Genomic DNA, 18842 nt, shown 5'->3' with positions numbered 1-18842 from the left:
TAATTTTTATATTAAATGTATCAAATAAATTTACTTTTATAATATATAATAAGTAGACAAATTAAATCTAATAAAAAACTTATTTGATCTTTAAAACAGTACAGTATGTATTTTTGGCTGTCAATTCTCTAAATAAGTTGTATCAAATAAATTGACTTTTTTATAATAAGTAGACAAATTAAATTTAATAAAAAACTTATTTGATCTTTAAAATAGTACAGTATGTATTTTTGGCTGTCAATTCTCAAAATAAATTAAAAATTAATGAGAAAAAAGTAAGATTAAAATAAAAAAATTTCAAAATAATGATTGATTGATTCAAGTGTAATCTAATAATAAATCTATTATTATATTTTTAATTATCAGTTTGAAAATTTATTATTTAATCATTTCAATTAATATCTAACCAATAATTTTATTTTACCCACAAATCATATTGTCAACCATCATTAATTAATGCTTATTAGCTTCTATATTAAATATTTTTGTGCTTTAATGTAATAGAAATATTATAAATTTTTTACTTGTAGTTTAAAACAATTAAACAATTTAAGGGATTCTTATAAAATATTAAATCTTTTTATATTTAAATTTAAAATTTTTAATAAAAATGTACTCTTATTTAAGATAAAATTATTGAAAAATTATGGAAATATTAATTCCTAATGCCTATGAAAAATCTCTAAAAATACTTATAGCTAATATTTCCAAGGAAAATTAATTTAATAGAAAGCCTTAATCTTATTTTATATAATAAGGGTGCTTTATAAAATATTAATATTGCAATTCTAAATAATTATAAAAACCATTAAAAATAATATTACTAAATTAGATCTTAACTTTAATGATATTAAAATAAAAGTAAAATATGAATTACTTGAAATGCTAAATACTAAACTTAAAGGAATCAAAAAAATTTAAATAAATTGAAAGAAGACACTCATATCAAATTAATTAATATAATAACAATAAAAAATTATAAAAATTAAAATAAACTATTAAATTAAATTATAAAATAAGAATATGTGCTACAATTAAGATAAAAATAATGATTAAACTAACTTTTTAATGAAATTTTTTATATAAATTTGATGCTAGTATTAATTCTGTCAAATTTTCAAAATGGTTTAATTAAGTTTAAAATAAATTATTTTTTTAATTAAAAAATATATTTTAAAGTGTTTGAAAATTTATAATTAAATTTAAAAAATAAATATTTATAATATGATGTCATAAATGTTAAATACTAACTAATTAAAATAGTTGGACTGCACTATCAATTCAGCACATAAATGAGTAACGAAAGATATTCGCTTGAATTTGGATAAATAAAAGAATAAATTTTAAAAAAATACTATTAATTATTATAATAAATGTTTTGTTAATAAAATTATCTTTTGATTCTATCAAGAATTTACTTTGAGTGTCTGCACATGTGTATGTCTTTCTGTATGTCATAGTGAAAATCATATGTCATAATTTTAAAATATGATTTTATTTTTATTTGATTTCAATTTAAAAAACTTAAATATTTTAGATTTTCATTAAAACTCGATTTTGCTGACTAAAATTTTTTATTTTCAAATAATTTGATTTTGCAAACTATCAAATAATTAATTAATTAATTCATTAATTTAATAGATTAATTTTTATATTACAAAAATATTAAAATTCATTTTAATATCTGGATATTGTTGTTAAGTTAAAAGCGTTTAATTATCAATTAATATAGTTAAAGTTTCTGAAAACCTTAGACATGGCGCAAAACTATCAAAGTAGTTATCAAGGTATAATAGAAGATATAAGCTCTCTTTTTTTAAGGGTTTTATTAAATGAGGTCATTCTAATTAATATTAATATATTTAGGACAGAAGAATATAGCCCAAAGCTATAAATTTAACGAAAAATTTGAAGATTCTGAAGAAATAGATGATGATGAAATCTCATAACATGAAATGAAAGTAAAAGATATGCAAAATAGAGTTAGTGCAGCTGGCAATTAAAAATATAATCTAGGATTAAATGGAAATTAGGATAACTTTTATTCTAAAAATGGTGGCAATTAAAATTAATAAAATATGGGCAATTCAAGCTATACTAATGGGATACAGCAATCAATAAACATTTATAATCAAAATAAAAACAAAATGAATGATACGCCTTCTAAAATTAATGACATTTAAATTAACTTGAATCATAGCACTTCTGAAAAACCATCAGCTATTTGCTTAATATAATTCCATCAAGATTCAAATAGAATGGAGTTAGGATCAAGAGCAATAGAAATACTAGAAAAATATTCTGATCATAAAATTTGTTTCGTTTCAATTGTTGGGCTTTATCGCTCAGGAAAAAGTGCTCTTTTGAATAAACTTCTTGATATAAGATCAGGCGAAGGATTTAAAGTAGATGATTCTGTAAATGCTTGCACTATGGGTATTTGGATGTGGTCTAATCCATAGTATAACGAAAATGATGATCTTTATATATTCTTTATAGGTAATACATATATATCTTTAAGAATTTATAAATACTTTTGTTCTTAAAAATAAAGCTACTAGCTATATATTCTATTAAAATATCTTAATTTATTTGTATATTTAAAACTATTTTATAAAAGATACTGAAGGATTATAAAGCGTTGAATAAACATAAGATCATGATATAAAGATTTTCACTTTGACCATGCTTATTTCTAGCTTTTTTATATATAATAGCAAAGGTGTTATTGATGAGACATCAATAAGTTAGTTAGGACTTGTTACAAAACTTACAAAAAATATTGCAGTTAATGAGTATGGAGACAAAATGGATGAATATATGCTTGCTTAGTATACTCCCAAATTTTTGTGGATATTAAGAGACTTTTCCCTTGAATTATAAGACTAAAAAGGAAGAAGAATCTCTGCAAATCAGTACTTAGAAAACTGTCTCATGGAAGATGTAATTCATATGATTTAATTAAGAATATTTAAAATATATTTTATAAATAGGGTAACACCAAAGTATAATAAAGTAAAAATGTTAGAAAAGCAATTCTATCTTATTTCAAGGACAGATCATGTCTGACTATGGTTAAGTATTCAAATATTTTAATAAATATAAATAGATTTCTTTTTTAATCGAAGTTTTTAAGTTTAATTTAATTTATATAAAAGGCCAATTAGCGAAGAAGATAAACTAAAAATAATGGATAGGTTATAGTTGGAAGATTTAAGAAGTGAATTTTAAAAATAAATAATCGCATTAAGGGCACTTATTTTCTAAAAATGCACTCCAAAAATGTTTAATGGTTAGTATCTTAATGGAAGAATGATGATTTCAATGATAGAAACCTTTATAAATAACATCAATCATAAAGAAGGAATTCCTAATATATAAAGTGCTTGGGAAAATATTGTTTAAAATGAATGCATATTAGGCCATCAAGTTGGTTTATAACAGTTTGAATCTTAAATGAAAACCTTATTAGAAAATAGAGAGACTGCAGTTGATTTTATGGAATTGTACACCAACTTTAGAGCGATTAGAGATAACGTATTAGAAAAATATGATTCTATTGCAGGAATCAGAGAAAAAAATTAGTATTACCATCAGTATCGTATGGAATTAATTAATCATATGGAATCACGAGAGTAATAAGCTTTCGAGTAAAACGAAGAAATAGCTAGCACGTAATTTACACTTTGAATTAATTGTAAGTGTTAAATTTTAATTATTTTCTTTTGATAATAAAAAAAAGATAAAACGATTTACTCATCTAAGACTTAACAAAAGGACTCAATGAAAAGTTTGTTTTAAAGAAGTTTAATCATAAAAATATTAATGAATACATTTCAGAATTCAATGAGTAACTTATTAATCATTTCTTATTTATGAGGCTTTTTTCTTAGTTAAATAAATAAATATCTATAGATTTTTAAGCCAGTATGATTAGCATGCAGTAGGAATGAAAAAGTCAGAAATTTTGATTACTCACATACATTCAATCCATGAAAAATTCATAGGTTAAATAGTTAATTCTATTATAACTGATTTCGATCAAAAGAATTAAAGCAAATTATAGTCTGATTAATTCAACCAAGAAAAAGAAACATATTACAAATAGCAAATAGAACTATTAGATGAAAATATAAATAGATATGAAGAAAGAGTAGATCATTAAACAACTAATTTTCTAATTAAAATATCTGTTTTTTATATTAATAAAAAGATTAAGTAGTAAGAAAAGCAAAAGCAATTATACGAGCAAGAAAAAGAAAAAATCCAAAAGAAATTAGATGAAACTAGAAAAGAAGTTGAAAATTTGCAGTAAAGATTTTTAATAGAAATAAAATATTCATAATTATTTATTTTGTTAGGAAAACTTACAAAATGGACATCAAAGAGCTAGAATCATAAATAGAAGATAGAAATTAACAAATAGATTCACTAAAGAAATAAATTGTCGTAAAATTGATTTATTTAATAAAATTAATAGCATATTTATTGAAGATATTAAGTTTTTTAATTAGTTGAAAATATAATTCTTGTTGAACTTTTTGTTAAAATAATAATTAGGATATGAAGAAAACTAAAAAGAAAGGGTGTTGTGGTTGAATTCTAATCATTTTATTATAATAAGAGATATTCAATCAAATATTTTAAAAAATTAAAATTTATATTATTTATCAAAATTAATTTAACAAATTATCAAAATAAGTAAGAAATTAAAAATATTTTAAAAAATTTATTTTAAATTAAATTCATGTTTTTTTGTTGTTGCTTTTAATACTAAAAATTATTCAAAGAGTTTTTAAATTTTAATATTTTTAAAAAAAATAATATTCGGAGCAAATAAATGAGAAAAATTAGAATACGTTAAAAATAAAAAAATATTTAAACGTTTATAAATTCAAATTAATTTTAATGAATTAAAATCAAATTTATTGCATTAAATTGAATTATAATATTAATGAATTTTACTGGTTGTTTAAATTTATTTTTTCATTTTAAAATTATAATAAAAAAAACAATTAAATTAAACTTTTAAAGTAAATATATTATAATAGTAAGTATTGAAGTCTAACTAATTGAATTTTTTATTTATGCTCAAAGAACACTTCCTTAAATGAATTAGAAATCCAAATAAAATAGCATTTATTTTTCTTGTCTAAACATAAAAAAGTAATCTTTTTTACATTTTTTATCAAGTAAATAAAATTTTATTTTTTTTCTGAATTCTATTTTTAAAGTTTTTAGAAATCAAATAAATTTGTCACTTAGATTATTTCCAAAATAAGATTTGGTTATCTTCTCCTGAAGAGACAAATGATTTATCATCAATAGCTGAAAGAGAACTTACTGGCTGCGAATGAGCTCCTTCATATATTTGATTAGATTTTGTGTTATTATCCCATATTATAACATTAGAGTCTCTGCCGCCCGTTACGAAGGAAGAACCATTTAACTTTTCAATGCATTTTACATTATCTGTATGACCTGTGTATATTTTTTTAGTCATTTTATTTGACTCTAATTTCCATTCCGTAACATCATTTGTGAAGCCATGAGAAATAATCTAATTGCTACCAAGAGCAATCATGTTTCTAACTATTTTTTCTTCTTTTTATGTATAGTTTGGCTTTATTTAGTAGTTCGCAAATCCCTTATGGATTACTTTGAATTCCTTTTTTATATGTCTGCTTCTTTCTTCTTCCCTTTAATTGCTCCATGATTTTTTTCTAGATTATGAAGCAGAAAATGGGAAATTTTGTCCTTCGCTTGTTTTAGAGTCTTCATAGAAATTGCTTATTTTATTTTTGAATAAATTTTTAATTGAAAAATTCATAATTATGATTACTTACCTTTAAACTTTGTCGTAAATTTGGTTAGTAGAAGTAGCTTGACAGGAGGATTATTATTAGAATGACGAAAAGGGAGGTAGAGAATTAGCTCTTTGAGGTTAGTGCACCTAGATATTATCATAGCCTCCAGTTAAGACGGTCTCTTGGATTGACGCTACACAAAAGAGAATACCGTTGTGTTTTGTTTCTATTTCCTTCAAGCACTATCCTGTAAGTATGTTCCATTGTTTAACATTTCCGTTTTAGTGTCCACTTAACAAAACATATTAGACAACTACCTATACCTAAGTTTTTTAATGTTGTTAAGTAGATCCTCTCCATCTTTGTAATTTTTCTGAGCAATGCCTTTTTTGCGGAGCTGGTAAGTGCTATTTGAAGCTCATCACATTTAAGCAGCTGACAGGTCTTCTATTAGAAGGTTCAATATCAGTAAATACTCTCATCTTTTTAACCTTGTTGTTTTAGATTACCCAGAGAGTAATAGTTCCATCAAAGTGGCCTGTAAAAAATTAAACGCATAAACTCTTTACTTTCTTTTTAGGAATAATATGGGTTGGTGATTATGACTCTGAATAATTTTAGTATTAGTTCAATATCGTAATGCATGTTGCTTTGTTATTAGGCTTTATTTTTCTTTCTATTTTGCAAGTCCTAACATTTAACATAATTATTTGCTTATCGCTCAAAATACCTATAGATTATGAGGTGAACTTCTGTAAAGCGACAACAGAGATATTTTCAAGGACTCGAGACCACTCAAAAGGATGGTTATAATTCTGGGTGTATTAAGTATTTTGAGTTTAAGTATCTGGAATATCTTATTATCTCCCTTCTTCAAGAATCTGATCAGATCTCTATTAAATCATAAGCTTAACTCTCTTTTTGATAATCTAATTAGTATTCTACTGATTTATTTGTTTTTGTTTCATAAAAAATTAAAATTAAACACTAGTTTTCCCAATATTTATTGGCAAGAATTAGAGAGCTGGCTTAAAAAATAGCAATAAAAGTTGTAAATACATGATTATAAACAGAAAATTTCTTAAATAAATGCATTAAGTTATGAAATTTACCATCAAAACAAAATATAAAATGCATATTAAATGTTTATCTGAATTGAAACTTGCTTCCAAAATTAATATTCACTATTAGCTACTAAAAATTGGATTTAATATTCTTAAGTAAAATCTTCTTTGCTACTATTAATAATATTAGAAAAACTTACTTGATCAAGTAATGTTAGTATAAATTTTTTCAATTTTTTTCATTTTAAAATGATTTTGGATTAAAAAAATTTTAAATAATTTTTAGAAAAACATTTTAAGAAAACAATTCAAATGAACAAATCGATGTGCCAATGAATTAATTCAAAATTCTAAATTTAATTATGTAAAATTTATAAAATTAATTTTTGAAAAAATCACTGGCAGTTTGTTTTAAAAAATTAGTTTTTTTTCAACTTAAATATTTAAACTATAAAAAAGTATTTTCTTAAAGAAAAATTAATCTTTTTAAAAATTTTATAAATTTATATTGAATATGAAAAAATTCTGTGCTGTGTTTTGTTGATTTTTTCATCATTAAATTTCATAAAAAATGAATTATTTTTTTAAATAAAAAAATGTATCTTTGAAAAGCTTTAATAATAAAATAAATAAGATTTATCTAATTTCTTAAAGAGTAGAGTTTGGATTTATATATTAAATATAAATATTTCTATTTAGAAGTGCCATTAAAATAGAGGTAGATTATTTCAAAAATCGAAACCACCAAAATAATTTTAATAAAAAGAAACTGAATAAAATTTATAAATTAAATAAAATAAAAAAATTAGATTGAAATGATTTGATGAATTAAAATTTATCACTAATTTTGATTCAATATTATTTCTATATTTTCACATGTATTTAATAATAATTTATGATAAAATATTTGAAGAAATCCATTAAACAAAAGTAGTGATTTAAAATATCAAAATGAATTTAAATTTGATGAAACTTAGTAAAAATTAAAAATTTTGGTTAAAATAAAGAAATTTTATTGAAAAAATTAAATAAAAAAACTAATTAAAATTTGATTAAAATATTTTCATATGCATTTAATAAATAATTAAAAATATGAATTAACTAAATATTTTTGAGTTTTTATTATAGTACGTAGTATCAGATTTTTTACAAACAAAAAACTCAATTAAGCAATTTGAGGTGTCCAGTTATAGAATCTATAATATCTGCTCTTGCTGGACCAATAGCACAAACTGTAATACTACCAGGTTCAACCTATTTTAAATAATATTTATTTAACCTTCAAAATAAAAACTTAGAAATGAATTACTTAAGTTTTTCCTGCATCACATACTACATAGGTATTTAGACCTGCATCAACAGCTTTCTTTTCTAATTCAAGAAGCTAGTCTTTAGAGTCTACTTTTAAAACAATTTTAGGGCAACCACATTCCTCCCAATTGTCAAGAATTTATTCTACTTCACGTTCATCGGCACGTTCTTCCAATTGTTAATAAGCTCCCAAAACTTTAATAATAAATTTTTTTCATTAATAAATATACCAAAATATTTTCTGCAAAAACTTTTTAAGTAAAACTATTTATTGAGTAAAGTCTATTTCTTATCTTATACAAAAAGTCATAAACACGTTAAACACGGAGTATAATAGTTCTTAGATTTCATTTTATAAATAACGAATACTAATTAATTATATTACCTGCATGTCCAGTTTAAGCAGCTATTTTACCTGTACCCATCTTAAGATCCATTCTAACTAAAAAGACCTATTTATTTAACAAATTAACTTTAAAATACAAAAAATTTTATTTTAGTAATTAATTAGTTAAAATCTGAAAAATGAAAAAATGAAATTTTCAATTTTACCATCTTGTAATAAACTTCATCAACATCTTCTCCCATGGGATATGTCATATCTTTAACTTAGATGCTGCCTATATTTTTTGAAGATTGCTTCTGGTTAGCAGGAATCATTCCAAGGAGTTAATCAGGAGAGAGATCTCCTAATAAATTTACTTTACTTAAATCTGGTTAACCACCTTTGTTTAAATCTTCTTAAAATTAAAATATAAGCTCAACAGCCTTTTCTTTATCTTATGTAAGAGCTAAAGCTTAATCTACTAAAGCCTCTTCAAATCCTAATTAGAGGAGATCGTTTTTTAAAGCTTAATGATCCATTTATTTAAAATAAAGCTAAAATTTATTAAATGCTTAATAAAGAAATAATTAACGAATGTAAATTTATTTTGATTATTTTAGATTAAAAAAAGTATGATATTTTATTTATTTTCCTTAATTCGCCAAAATAATTAAATCTATTGTCAACTTTCTATTATTATTATCATCTGCATTCTCAAATTATCAAATTTTGCTCTTCTTACTTATTTTAAAGGTAAACAAAAATTGCTTGTCTTAAATACTCAGAGACACCACTTATTACGTTTTAATGTTTTATTTATATAGTATATTTTTTTTTTTTTTGAAAATCTCTTTTATTTATTTAATGAATTTAAATAAGTATTTTAAAGATTTTTTATATATTTACAATATACTCACTTTATTGATTGTTCTTAGATTCCTGGAAAATATCGTTTTTAAAAAAATATATTTCACTCTTTAATTTAATTAAACCTTCAACAATTAATCTGTTTATATGTAAAATAATCAATAAAGAGACATTAAAATTAATTTATATTTGAGTTTTATAAAGTCTTTAATTTATTAATTTAATTAATTATCATTATAAATATTAATTTTTTAATCATCTATTTAAAAATAAGAATAGTTCTTAAGATATTTATGTTATAAAGGCTTTGTTGATAAGTTCTTTTTTTACTATATTTTTTTGAAGATAAAATACTTTGGTTAAAATTATTTTTATTTGGTGATAAATATTTTTTTCTACCATTTATCTGATTTCTTAATTATATATATTATATTATATTTATAGTAGGAGTTAACTTAATTTTTATCACTCAGTATATTATAATAAAAAAGGAAGTTTATTTTAACACAACTAATTCAATAAAATTTTTTTTTCAACTAAAGTAATTAAAATAATCATTTATTCAGATAACAATTTTATAAATAAGTAGGTAGCACTTTAAATTTTTTATAATTAACACAAACAATTTTAATAACGATTTAAAAATGAGGCTCAGTTCAAGTAGCTTTTTCCCTTAAATTGAACCAAAATCTTTAAAAACCTTAAATAGAGGAAGTACTTAGGATGAAAACAGTTTCAACAAGCCTAGATCTTCTAAGCTTATTCAATCTACAGAAATTTTCGGCTAGCCATTTAAAAATAAATCTAATACATTGTAAGTGGATAATAAGAAAAGAGCTTCAATCACAGTAATTTGAAATAATTAACAATTTTTTTTTAACACTCTTTTATAGTTAGGAGGTAGCCAGAAAGAAATAATAAAAACACTAAGCGAGAAATTGGATGAGCACTAATACCTCATTGACTCCCGCAATCTTAATATAGAAGAATTAGAAAATTAAGTTAAATTGATAAAAGTAGAGCTTTAAAATGAAAAAATAGTTGTGCAAGTAAAAACGGAGTAGAACCTAAAATTGTAGGACACAAATGAAAAACTTAATTCTCGAATTAGAGTATAAACTTAAAAGTAACTTTTTTTTACAGGATTTCTTACATTTATCAAAAATAAATGCTTTCGAAAAAATATTCTACTTAATTTATCAGTTAAAAACATATCCTTTTCTTAATACTTATCAAGCAAAAAATTATGCCATTCAAATAGTCTTTCTTGCTTAGTTATTCATTTATTTAAATTTTTTAATTTTCCTAACTATAATAAATTATTTAAATAAAATATTTCATTCTTAAATTAAAAATTTCAAAATGTGTATTTTATAGTTATGTTTTTAAATCATTTAAAATTTTTGCAACAAAAAATAAAGGTTTGATGATTTGCAAGTTAAATTTACTTCTTTAGAATAAGATTTCAAAACAATAAAGGAGCTAGAAAAATCAAGAATGGATTAATGGAGTGTAAAAGAATAAAACTATCAAAAAAAAGTAGCAGAGCTAGAAGCAAAACTCAATTCGTAGAAAGAAGATTAAAAGTCAAAGGCTAAAAACGCTTTGATAGAAGCCCAAAAGCAAATTAATGAGCTTCAATTATAAATTAAGAGCTTGGAAGTAAATCTTTAAATTAATGAAATCAATTAAAAAACATTTTTTTTTCCTTTTAAAATAAAGCAAAATATGGAAAAGGCTAAAGCTGATTTAAATATTTAAGAAGAAAAGATTAAAAGTCTTGATAAAGATAAGCTTTAGTACTGTTCAGAAGCTTTAGAACTGAGGTAAAAATGCAGCTATCAAAAAGAAAAGTTGGAAAACCAATCAAATGAAACTCATGTAAAGTCAATCAACTAATAATTTTTACATTTTTAAAATTATTTTTATTTGTGAAAAGAACTTAAAAGAACAGAACAAGCAGCTCCTTTAAGAATAATAAACATTAAAAGCCTAGATAAACGAACTTCAAAAGTCGCAACTTATGCTAGGAGACTTGAGATCATAAACATAGAGATATGCAAGCGATTTTGAGAGACAAGTTCAGCAAAATAAAGTATTTTTTTTTACATTATAAATAATTATGAATAAATATCTTTTTAATTAGGATTAAATTCAAAGATTGGAAGCTGATATTGAAGGATTCAAAAAATAAGACAAAGAGAGAGTTGATGAAATAAAAACTTTGAAGTTATATATAGAGAAAAAGGATGAGAAAATAGTAAATTTGACAGATCTTTTATAGCAAGAAAAATTATAAAAAGGAGCAGAGTCTAAAGATAAAGAGGTTATACTAAAAGAAGTTCAAAATCTTAAAGAAGTGATAAAATCCCTAAATGAAAATGTAAATAGTGTCAAATAGAAAGAATAAATATTTAAAGTTAATGTAGATAAACTTGAAAAAGGTGAGGTGAGATAAACTTTATTAAATTATAAAAATCAACTTTGTTTGGTTAATTAATTTTCACGTATTATTATAAATAGTAAGAAATATTAAAGAGCCTGAAGTGCAACTACTGTTCTAAATTTATTAAAGAGCCTATAACTATCATTCCATGTGGGCATTCTTTCTGCTTTTAGTGCAAGAAAGCCTATGCTAAAGATTGCATAAAGTGTGGTCCAAAGGTAAAAGTCGAAGCTATGTATAGAAATGAATTACTTGATGATATCATAACGATGTATAAGACTATGAATAGTGTAAAAGAATCACTAATCAACTTGATAAAGATGAAGTGATGTTTTAGTCTCCTCTATTCAAAATTTTTTCTTTCTTTATTATTTATCTTTAGCAAAAATAAATAATGTTAGAGAATCCTGATAAAATGAAAACATTTTGAATTAATAAGGATACATTTATATTAATATAAATATATTAAAATTATTTATTATTCGTATTAGTTAGTTTGTAACTTAAATAAATTTGAATTATATTATAAATCAATCAATATTCAGCAAAATTGTAATTTTATTAAAATTAATAATTTCTAAATTTATTTGTAATTAATTACTCTTTCAATAAGGTAGAAATTTAGTCAAATTTTGATTCAATTAGAAAATTGATATCTACATTCAAATAAATAAGATATATGCAAATTTGTTGGTATATATGTTCTATATTTTTAACAAAATACTTAATAAAAAATTTTTTGTTTATTGAGCTATATTTTTTGTTAGTTAGTTATTTAGTTGTTAGCTATTTATTTTTATCAAATCGAATTCAAAAATAAAAGAAGTTGTTTATACTAATTTGTTGCTTAAATTCTAAAATTAATGCAAATTCAATAGACTTAAGATAGTTGTTAAACAAACAAACAAACAAAAAACAAACAAATTAATAAACATTTAAAGGAATTAATTCAAAAATTGATATTTATTTAAGTAAAAATCAAACAAAGGGTTAGTAAGAAGAGTTTATATTTTGAGTTGAATAAAAACATAGTATAATAGAAAATAAATAAATTAATTAGTTGTATTATTTTATCTAATAAAAATTCCAATTACCCTATTGACTTTCTCATTTTTGAATGATAACAAACATTTAACAAGATTAGCAGCAGTAAATTAGTCAAAAGCAGATCAATCCTCTAGTTTTTTCGGCAAGAGGATAAGTTAATATTATGATGGAAGAAATTAATGAATAAGAAAAATACTTTTAAAGCCAATAGATAAAATAATAAATTAAAGTAGCTTAGGCTATGAACAACGCTTAAGTTTTAAGCTAATTGCTAGAAGCAAGTGAAGCTCACAATCAAAAATTGAGAGATTTAATAGAAATTATGAAAACAAATCATACAAATGAGATTAATAGAAATTATTAGCTCCAAATGGCAACAGAAAATTTAAATAAAAATTTAAGTGAAAGACAATCTTTTATTTAACATCTAGAAAAAAGTTTGAATGATCATAGATAAAGAGAGTGTGTCTACATTGAGAGAATAGCTGAACTCGAAGAAAAAATATGTTTATTGGAAAAGTAGAATCAAAAATTAAGTACATCGAATACAATCATGGCAAATAACTAAGCAACAAATAATTAAATGACTTATTTCCTATAGACCACCAGCAGACAGTAGATTCCCCTTCCTGATTAGGCATTTAATAACAATAATAACACTAACTTGAGCAGTGGATTTCAAATGTTAAATGAAAATTAAACAAATATAAATACATTCTATAATAATCAAGATATAAATAAAATGCCTACTGAAAATAAAATTTTAACAAATGGTATGAATTATCAAGCCACATAAAATAGCAACAATAGTGCTTTAAGCATCTAAAATAACTTGAATTCTTCAAGTCTCCCATTCAAACAGTAGACATTCTTTTAGAATAAAGTTCTCAATGATAATTTTGATTCTCAAAATATATTAAGTACTGATTTATAAACACAAGTGTCAACATAGAATAAGAATGTATAGTAATAATAATCTTATCCATCTAGTAGCTTACAGGTTGTAACACTGGCTGCTGACTAAGAGTAGAGTTATAATACATTACCGTATAAGCCAAACTAAATTACAAGTAACCTAACAAGAACTTAGTCATTTATCTCTCATTCGTCAAATCCTTTAATATAACCTTAATTATTATAACAATAGTAGTAGTAGTAGTCGTCTAACCTTTCAAACAGCAATATTTTATCTAACAGTAGATCTACAAGCTCAAATGTATAGTCGAGCAACCAATAAAATAATAATTCAAATATAAACAATAATAATAATAATAATCTATGCAGTGACAACTCTGACTAAAGTTTAAATTCATAAGCTTACAAGAAAAAAATAGAATAAATTCTTTAAAGAGAAAATTAAGCTTAATCCCTCGGATAAGGCAAGTAGTAAATAGTATCTACCAAAGACAATACTAGATCAACTTCTCAGATTAACTCTTACAATAACAGTTCTAATTTTAATGGGTAATACAATTCAGTAATTCCTTTAAATATCAACACTAGTACGATGAACTAGCAGTATTCAACAAATGGATCAAATTAATTGAATACAAACAGACAGAACTAAAAATAATCTAAAAATTAAGCTGACAATAAAAATAAACTTTTAAATTTATCAAGCAAATAGAAAGAAAATTTTTCATTCTCAAAGACTCCAAAGAAATAAAACAACTCTTAAAATTTCTAAACTCGTACTACAAATTAGATTCAAGAGAACACAGACCAAAGCTCATAATTAACAAATTTATAAGCATATGAAAATAGTTAAAGTACGCCATTAAAATCATCAAAAAGCTAAAATAAAATTACTAACGAGTAAAATTAGCAACAAAATTATATAACTCAAAATACTGTTTAAGTGTAATAAAATTCGTATTAGCAATATTAAGTGTCACATGGATTAACTAGGAATCAGTCATAGCTAAGCAATTTACTATCAACTACAAATGTGAGTAGCAATAATAATGGTAAGGAGTATTAAAGAAGTTTAAGCTAAATAAACTTTTCTAACTATGATAATTCTTAAAAGACTAATTAAAATTAATTAAATAAAGACAGTAACCATATTTCTCCAATTTTAGCAAGTCTACAAAATTATTAAATACAAACTCAAAAAGAGTAAGCTCAAAATCAATAAATTAATCCTTTATCTACAACTTCTATAACTACAATTTAAAATCCTAATAATCAAAGGAATATTGGTATAAGCTAAAACACACTTCCATTAAATAGCTACTAACAAAATTCTACTAAAAACTAAAAAGTATTTGCTTAAAATTAATCAGATAACAATATGCCTCCTCCCACATAAAACTAATCATAAACTCCAAAGTCCTAGAATTAAAATTTAACTAAAATAAAAGGAACAAGATAATAATTTTCAAACACTCTTTTTTCTGATAATAATAATAATAAATAAAACTCCTCTCAACTTACGAATTAACCTAAACCATAAAGTTAAAACTAAGATAGTGGCTAAAAGAATAATTCACAATAATTACAAAATGCGAATTAAAATGAAATATTGAACCAAGGATTATCAGCTTAGCCATCTCCTAATAATTAAGATGCTAACTTCTAAAATGGGATATTTTAAAATTAACCTTCATATAATGTAAAAAATACTAAAGGAGGAGCATCTTTACATTCAAATTTCAACACTAATAGATCTGCTTCTACAGATAGAAATGTGATTGCTTAATCTCTTCAAGGAATAGCAGTAAATAGTTAAAACTAAAATGATTTACTTGCAACTTCTAGTCATAAATAAAATAGTAATAATAATAATTATTAGAGTTCTCTTAGACTACTAGATGGAAGCTGTCATTCAGGACAAACAACCCCTCAAAACTCAAAAGGAAGCACTCTAAATAGACCAAAGGAAACTTATTTCTAATCAATAGAGCAGAGATCAATAAGCAGTCATGGATAGACATAATTAAACATGCATAGGAGAAACTTAACACCAAACTAAATTAGTAGCTATAACAATTAAGTCAATAAGCACAACAGATTCACTAGCTACACTTAATATGCCCAAGGAGGAAATATTTAAAACAATAACTATTAATAATCCAACTTGAACCCATTACCAATTTCTGCTACAAGCACTCCAAAATCTTGCAAAAAAAGTAATCCAATAAATATTTAATAAAATTAAATTGAAGAAGGTTTAGATTTAGAATCTAGTCCAACAATTTTTAAGAAAGTTGATGAAAAATATTCAAATAGTTTTAATTTAAAAAATGCCACTCACTCTAAGCCTTAATCCCATAAATAACTGCAGCAACCCCAGTCTTATTAAGAAACTATTGAAACTATGCAATCTCAGTAACATTTCTGTGCCTACTCTGAAGAAAATGCGTTATTTTCTAACAGAAATTATAATTTTTCTAATATAATTAAAACAATTTCAACTAACAGTAATAATAAAAACATAAAAGATGAAGCAGAAAACAAAAATAAAATCAACTTATAAGGTGGAAATTAAAATAATTAGAATGTTTCAGATAATAAAAATGAGAGAGGTAATGATGCATATATCAGAAACTTGCTTAGTAATTAAAAAGATTATAAATATCTTGAGGGAGACAATGATACAAAAATGAGTTAAGAGAGTATGAGTGTTATGAGCAGCTGCATGCTTGTTAATAATGAACATTCCTTAGTTTATGATAAGAGTTAAAATGGATTTGAAAACCATGAAGATGGAGCAATAAATTAAATTATTGATTCACATCAGCTGTTGACTAAATATTCAAATATAAATCTTAAGATTAAAGATTTTTCAAGCAAAAAAAGTGCTCTTTTTTCAAAGGAAGCATCTCAAGCTTCATCAAACTACATTCCTACAAAGCTTTATGAAGAATTTTTTATCACAGGTCCTAATAATAGTGATGTTTAAGAGTGTATCAAGTAACTAGCTTAAAGAAATTAGAATAATAAAAATATTAATGAAAAATAAGCTACTACAGAAGCTAAAGTTCTCTATCACTACAGAAACCCAAATAATATTAGTAGCAATCCAAACTAGAATTACTCATCCCAAAGTAAAATTATTAACGAATTTGTTTTTCCTTTTGGCTGCCAAATTAAATAACTTAAAATGACTAATTCCTTTTCTTCAATAAATGAAATACTGTTTGCGAACAATTCTATTGAATAAGGTAGCAGCAGCGTTTCTTGCTTTGTCCTTGCTTTTAAACCTGATAATGATACCAGTTCTTAATATAGCTTAAATTAGTCTGCTCAAGTAAGTTAATCTTTCCCCGTTTACTACTCAAGGGTACTCTAGCTTTTAGAGAAGATAAACCCAAGCAAAACCCTGTATTGCGTTTGCTTCAAGGTGAAGGATTTTGTTGAATCAACAAAGTTAGACAGCTCTACAATAGCTAACAATAACATCACCAATCTTTAAAAGTCTTACTCAACAAGTAATATTGGAAAATAGAAAATGAAATTTTGGTAAACAGAAAAAGTATTCTGCTTTGTGACTTATTTTCCATTTGTAAAATTCTTCCTATAAATTATCACAACTGTTTTAAATGTGATTAAGATAAAGCGTATTAAAACATATAATGAGCGCCTTGATACTATCCCAAACACTTTATCAAACATAGACTCTGATTTCTTAACAAACACCTTCATATAATTATCTGAAAAGCTACTATAAGAATTAGCTCATAAGGTAAACATTATTTTTTAAACTCTAATAAATATTTAAAATAAATAAATAAATTATTTTTATATTAAAGGATTTGCCAGATTTTAATTCGTCTCTCCATTTTAATATTTAAAATGAAAGGATAATATCTAAAATACCAAGTGCTTTACATGCAGGTAGATTAGAATGCGAATGGGGAATATACAAAGCTTTGTAACAATTTGATATAAACAATTTTTTGTTTTTGTTTTTATCTCTTTTGTTAGAGCACTCTTTAGTTTTTGTTACTAAAAACATAACTTTACTAACATCTACCTTATTACTGTTTTCCAATTCCATTCTAAAACCTTTAAAGTGGATTAATCCGATGATTTTCAATCTTCCATAAAAGCTCCTACCTATTTTAGACAGCCCCGTACCAATTTTGGTAGGAATAAACAAAGATATTTCGTACATTCAAAAAGAAAAAATAGACTAAGAATTTAGCAATTGCGTTTTTATTTAGCTTGGTAGCAGCTTTAAAGTATTAAACTCCCAAATAGTGCAAGATATTACACTAGAGATGTTTAATGAAATAAAAGAAAAGATAGAGCCTAATTTTAAAAAGATTCAAAGTCATAGCCAAAAGGGTGGACCTTTATAAGAACATGAAGAATTAGAAATAAAAGAAGATTGTTTTGCTTTACTTGAAACATTAAACCAATATATAGGTGATATTCTAAACAAGATGCCTTCTAACCCCATCTACTCTAATAATCAAAATAGCCTTTTAGATTATGAACAGATAACAAATTAAACTATCCAAAATATAGGAAAGCATAAAAAATTTTTAAAAACTCTTTTTAAAACACAAATGATTACATATTACATTGAAGAAAAATATAAAAAACTACCTTTATGAAATCAATAATTAAATTTTAATGTAAACATATTTATTAAGTAATATTTATTCGTATATATTTTTTATAGTTTAACTTTTATTAGTTAATTAGTTGCTAGCTAAAATGGAGACATATTTCAGAAAGAAAGAGCTAAAATTTTCTTAAATAATAATATTATAAAAATAATGTTTTTTTAAAATATTTTGAATTACCAAAAACAAATACCTCTTCTTATCGAACATGTTTTAGAAATGAAAAATATGACATTATTTAATGATAATTGAGATATTAGAATAAATAGCTAAAATTATTGCCAAGCATATTTTCTATCAGATAGATACCTCTAATTTTAAATTAATTTATATTTTTAAAATCAAAATAAAAATGTATTTTTTTTATTTATTTTTTAATTTATAAAAAGTTAGAATATT

General features: G+C 23.3%; 6 protein-coding genes across 6 annotated transcripts; 4 read left to right on the top strand and 2 right to left on the bottom strand. All coding sequences in view use genetic code 6, as the record gives it.

Moving 5' to 3' along the window:
- Positions 1 to 1756: 1756 nt before the first annotated feature.
- Positions 1757 to 3953, top strand: TTHERM_00670220 (amine-terminal domain guanylate-binding protein; the record flags this gene model as incomplete). The annotated part of the gene is made up of 6 exons (XM_001026343.2): positions 1757 to 1787; positions 1867 to 2499; positions 2621 to 2943; positions 2994 to 3079; positions 3159 to 3674; positions 3743 to 3953. 6 exons carry the CDS (start codon positions 1757 to 1759, stop codon positions 3951 to 3953), a joined length of 1800 nt encoding a protein of 599 aa, XP_001026343.2.
- Positions 3954 to 4124: 171 nt separating this feature from the next.
- On the top strand, positions 4125 to 4844 carry TTHERM_000670219 (hypothetical protein; the record flags this gene model as incomplete). The annotated part of the gene is made up of 2 exons (XM_012800665.1): positions 4125 to 4449; positions 4561 to 4844. The coding sequence occupies 2 exons, from the start codon at positions 4125 to 4127 to the stop codon at positions 4842 to 4844; spliced, it is 609 nt and encodes a 202-aa protein (XP_012656119.1).
- Positions 4845 to 5257: 413 nt separating this feature from the next.
- Positions 5258 to 6712, bottom strand: TTHERM_00670210 (WD domain, G-beta repeat protein; the record flags this gene model as incomplete). Its single annotated transcript, XM_001026342.2, has 2 exons — positions 5258 to 5789; positions 5847 to 6712. 2 exons carry the CDS (start codon positions 6710 to 6712, stop codon positions 5258 to 5260), a joined length of 1398 nt encoding a protein of 465 aa, XP_001026342.2.
- Positions 6713 to 8032: 1320 nt separating this feature from the next.
- Positions 8033 to 9046, bottom strand: TTHERM_00670209 (peptidyl-tRNA hydrolase; the record flags this gene model as incomplete). The annotated part of the gene is made up of 4 exons (XM_001470999.2): positions 8033 to 8125; positions 8181 to 8377; positions 8568 to 8634; positions 8735 to 9046. The coding sequence occupies 4 exons, from the start codon at positions 9044 to 9046 to the stop codon at positions 8033 to 8035; spliced, it is 669 nt and encodes a 222-aa protein (XP_001471049.1).
- A 972-nt stretch (positions 9047 to 10018) lies between these two features.
- Positions 10019 to 12149, top strand: TTHERM_00670200 (hypothetical protein; the record flags this gene model as incomplete). Its single annotated transcript, XM_001026341.2, has 7 exons — positions 10019 to 10222; positions 10268 to 10500; positions 10796 to 11036; positions 11097 to 11255; positions 11314 to 11469; positions 11521 to 11823; positions 11898 to 12149. The coding sequence occupies 7 exons, from the start codon at positions 10019 to 10021 to the stop codon at positions 12147 to 12149; spliced, it is 1548 nt and encodes a 515-aa protein (XP_001026341.2).
- A 788-nt stretch (positions 12150 to 12937) lies between these two features.
- On the top strand, positions 12938 to 18431 carry TTHERM_00670190 (DENN (AEX-3) domain protein; the record flags this gene model as incomplete). The annotated part of the gene is made up of 2 exons (XM_001026340.2): positions 12938 to 17554; positions 17622 to 18431. 2 exons carry the CDS (start codon positions 12938 to 12940, stop codon positions 18429 to 18431), a joined length of 5427 nt encoding a protein of 1808 aa, XP_001026340.2.
- Positions 18432 to 18842: the final 411 nt, after the last annotated feature.

Source organism: Tetrahymena thermophila (assembly GCF_000189635.1).
Source record: "Tetrahymena thermophila SB210 genomic scaffold scf_8254028, whole genome shotgun sequence".
Classification (NCBI taxonomy): domain Eukaryota; phylum Ciliophora; class Oligohymenophorea; order Hymenostomatida; family Tetrahymenidae; genus Tetrahymena; species Tetrahymena thermophila.
This window is presented reverse-complemented; position numbering and strand designations above follow the sequence as displayed.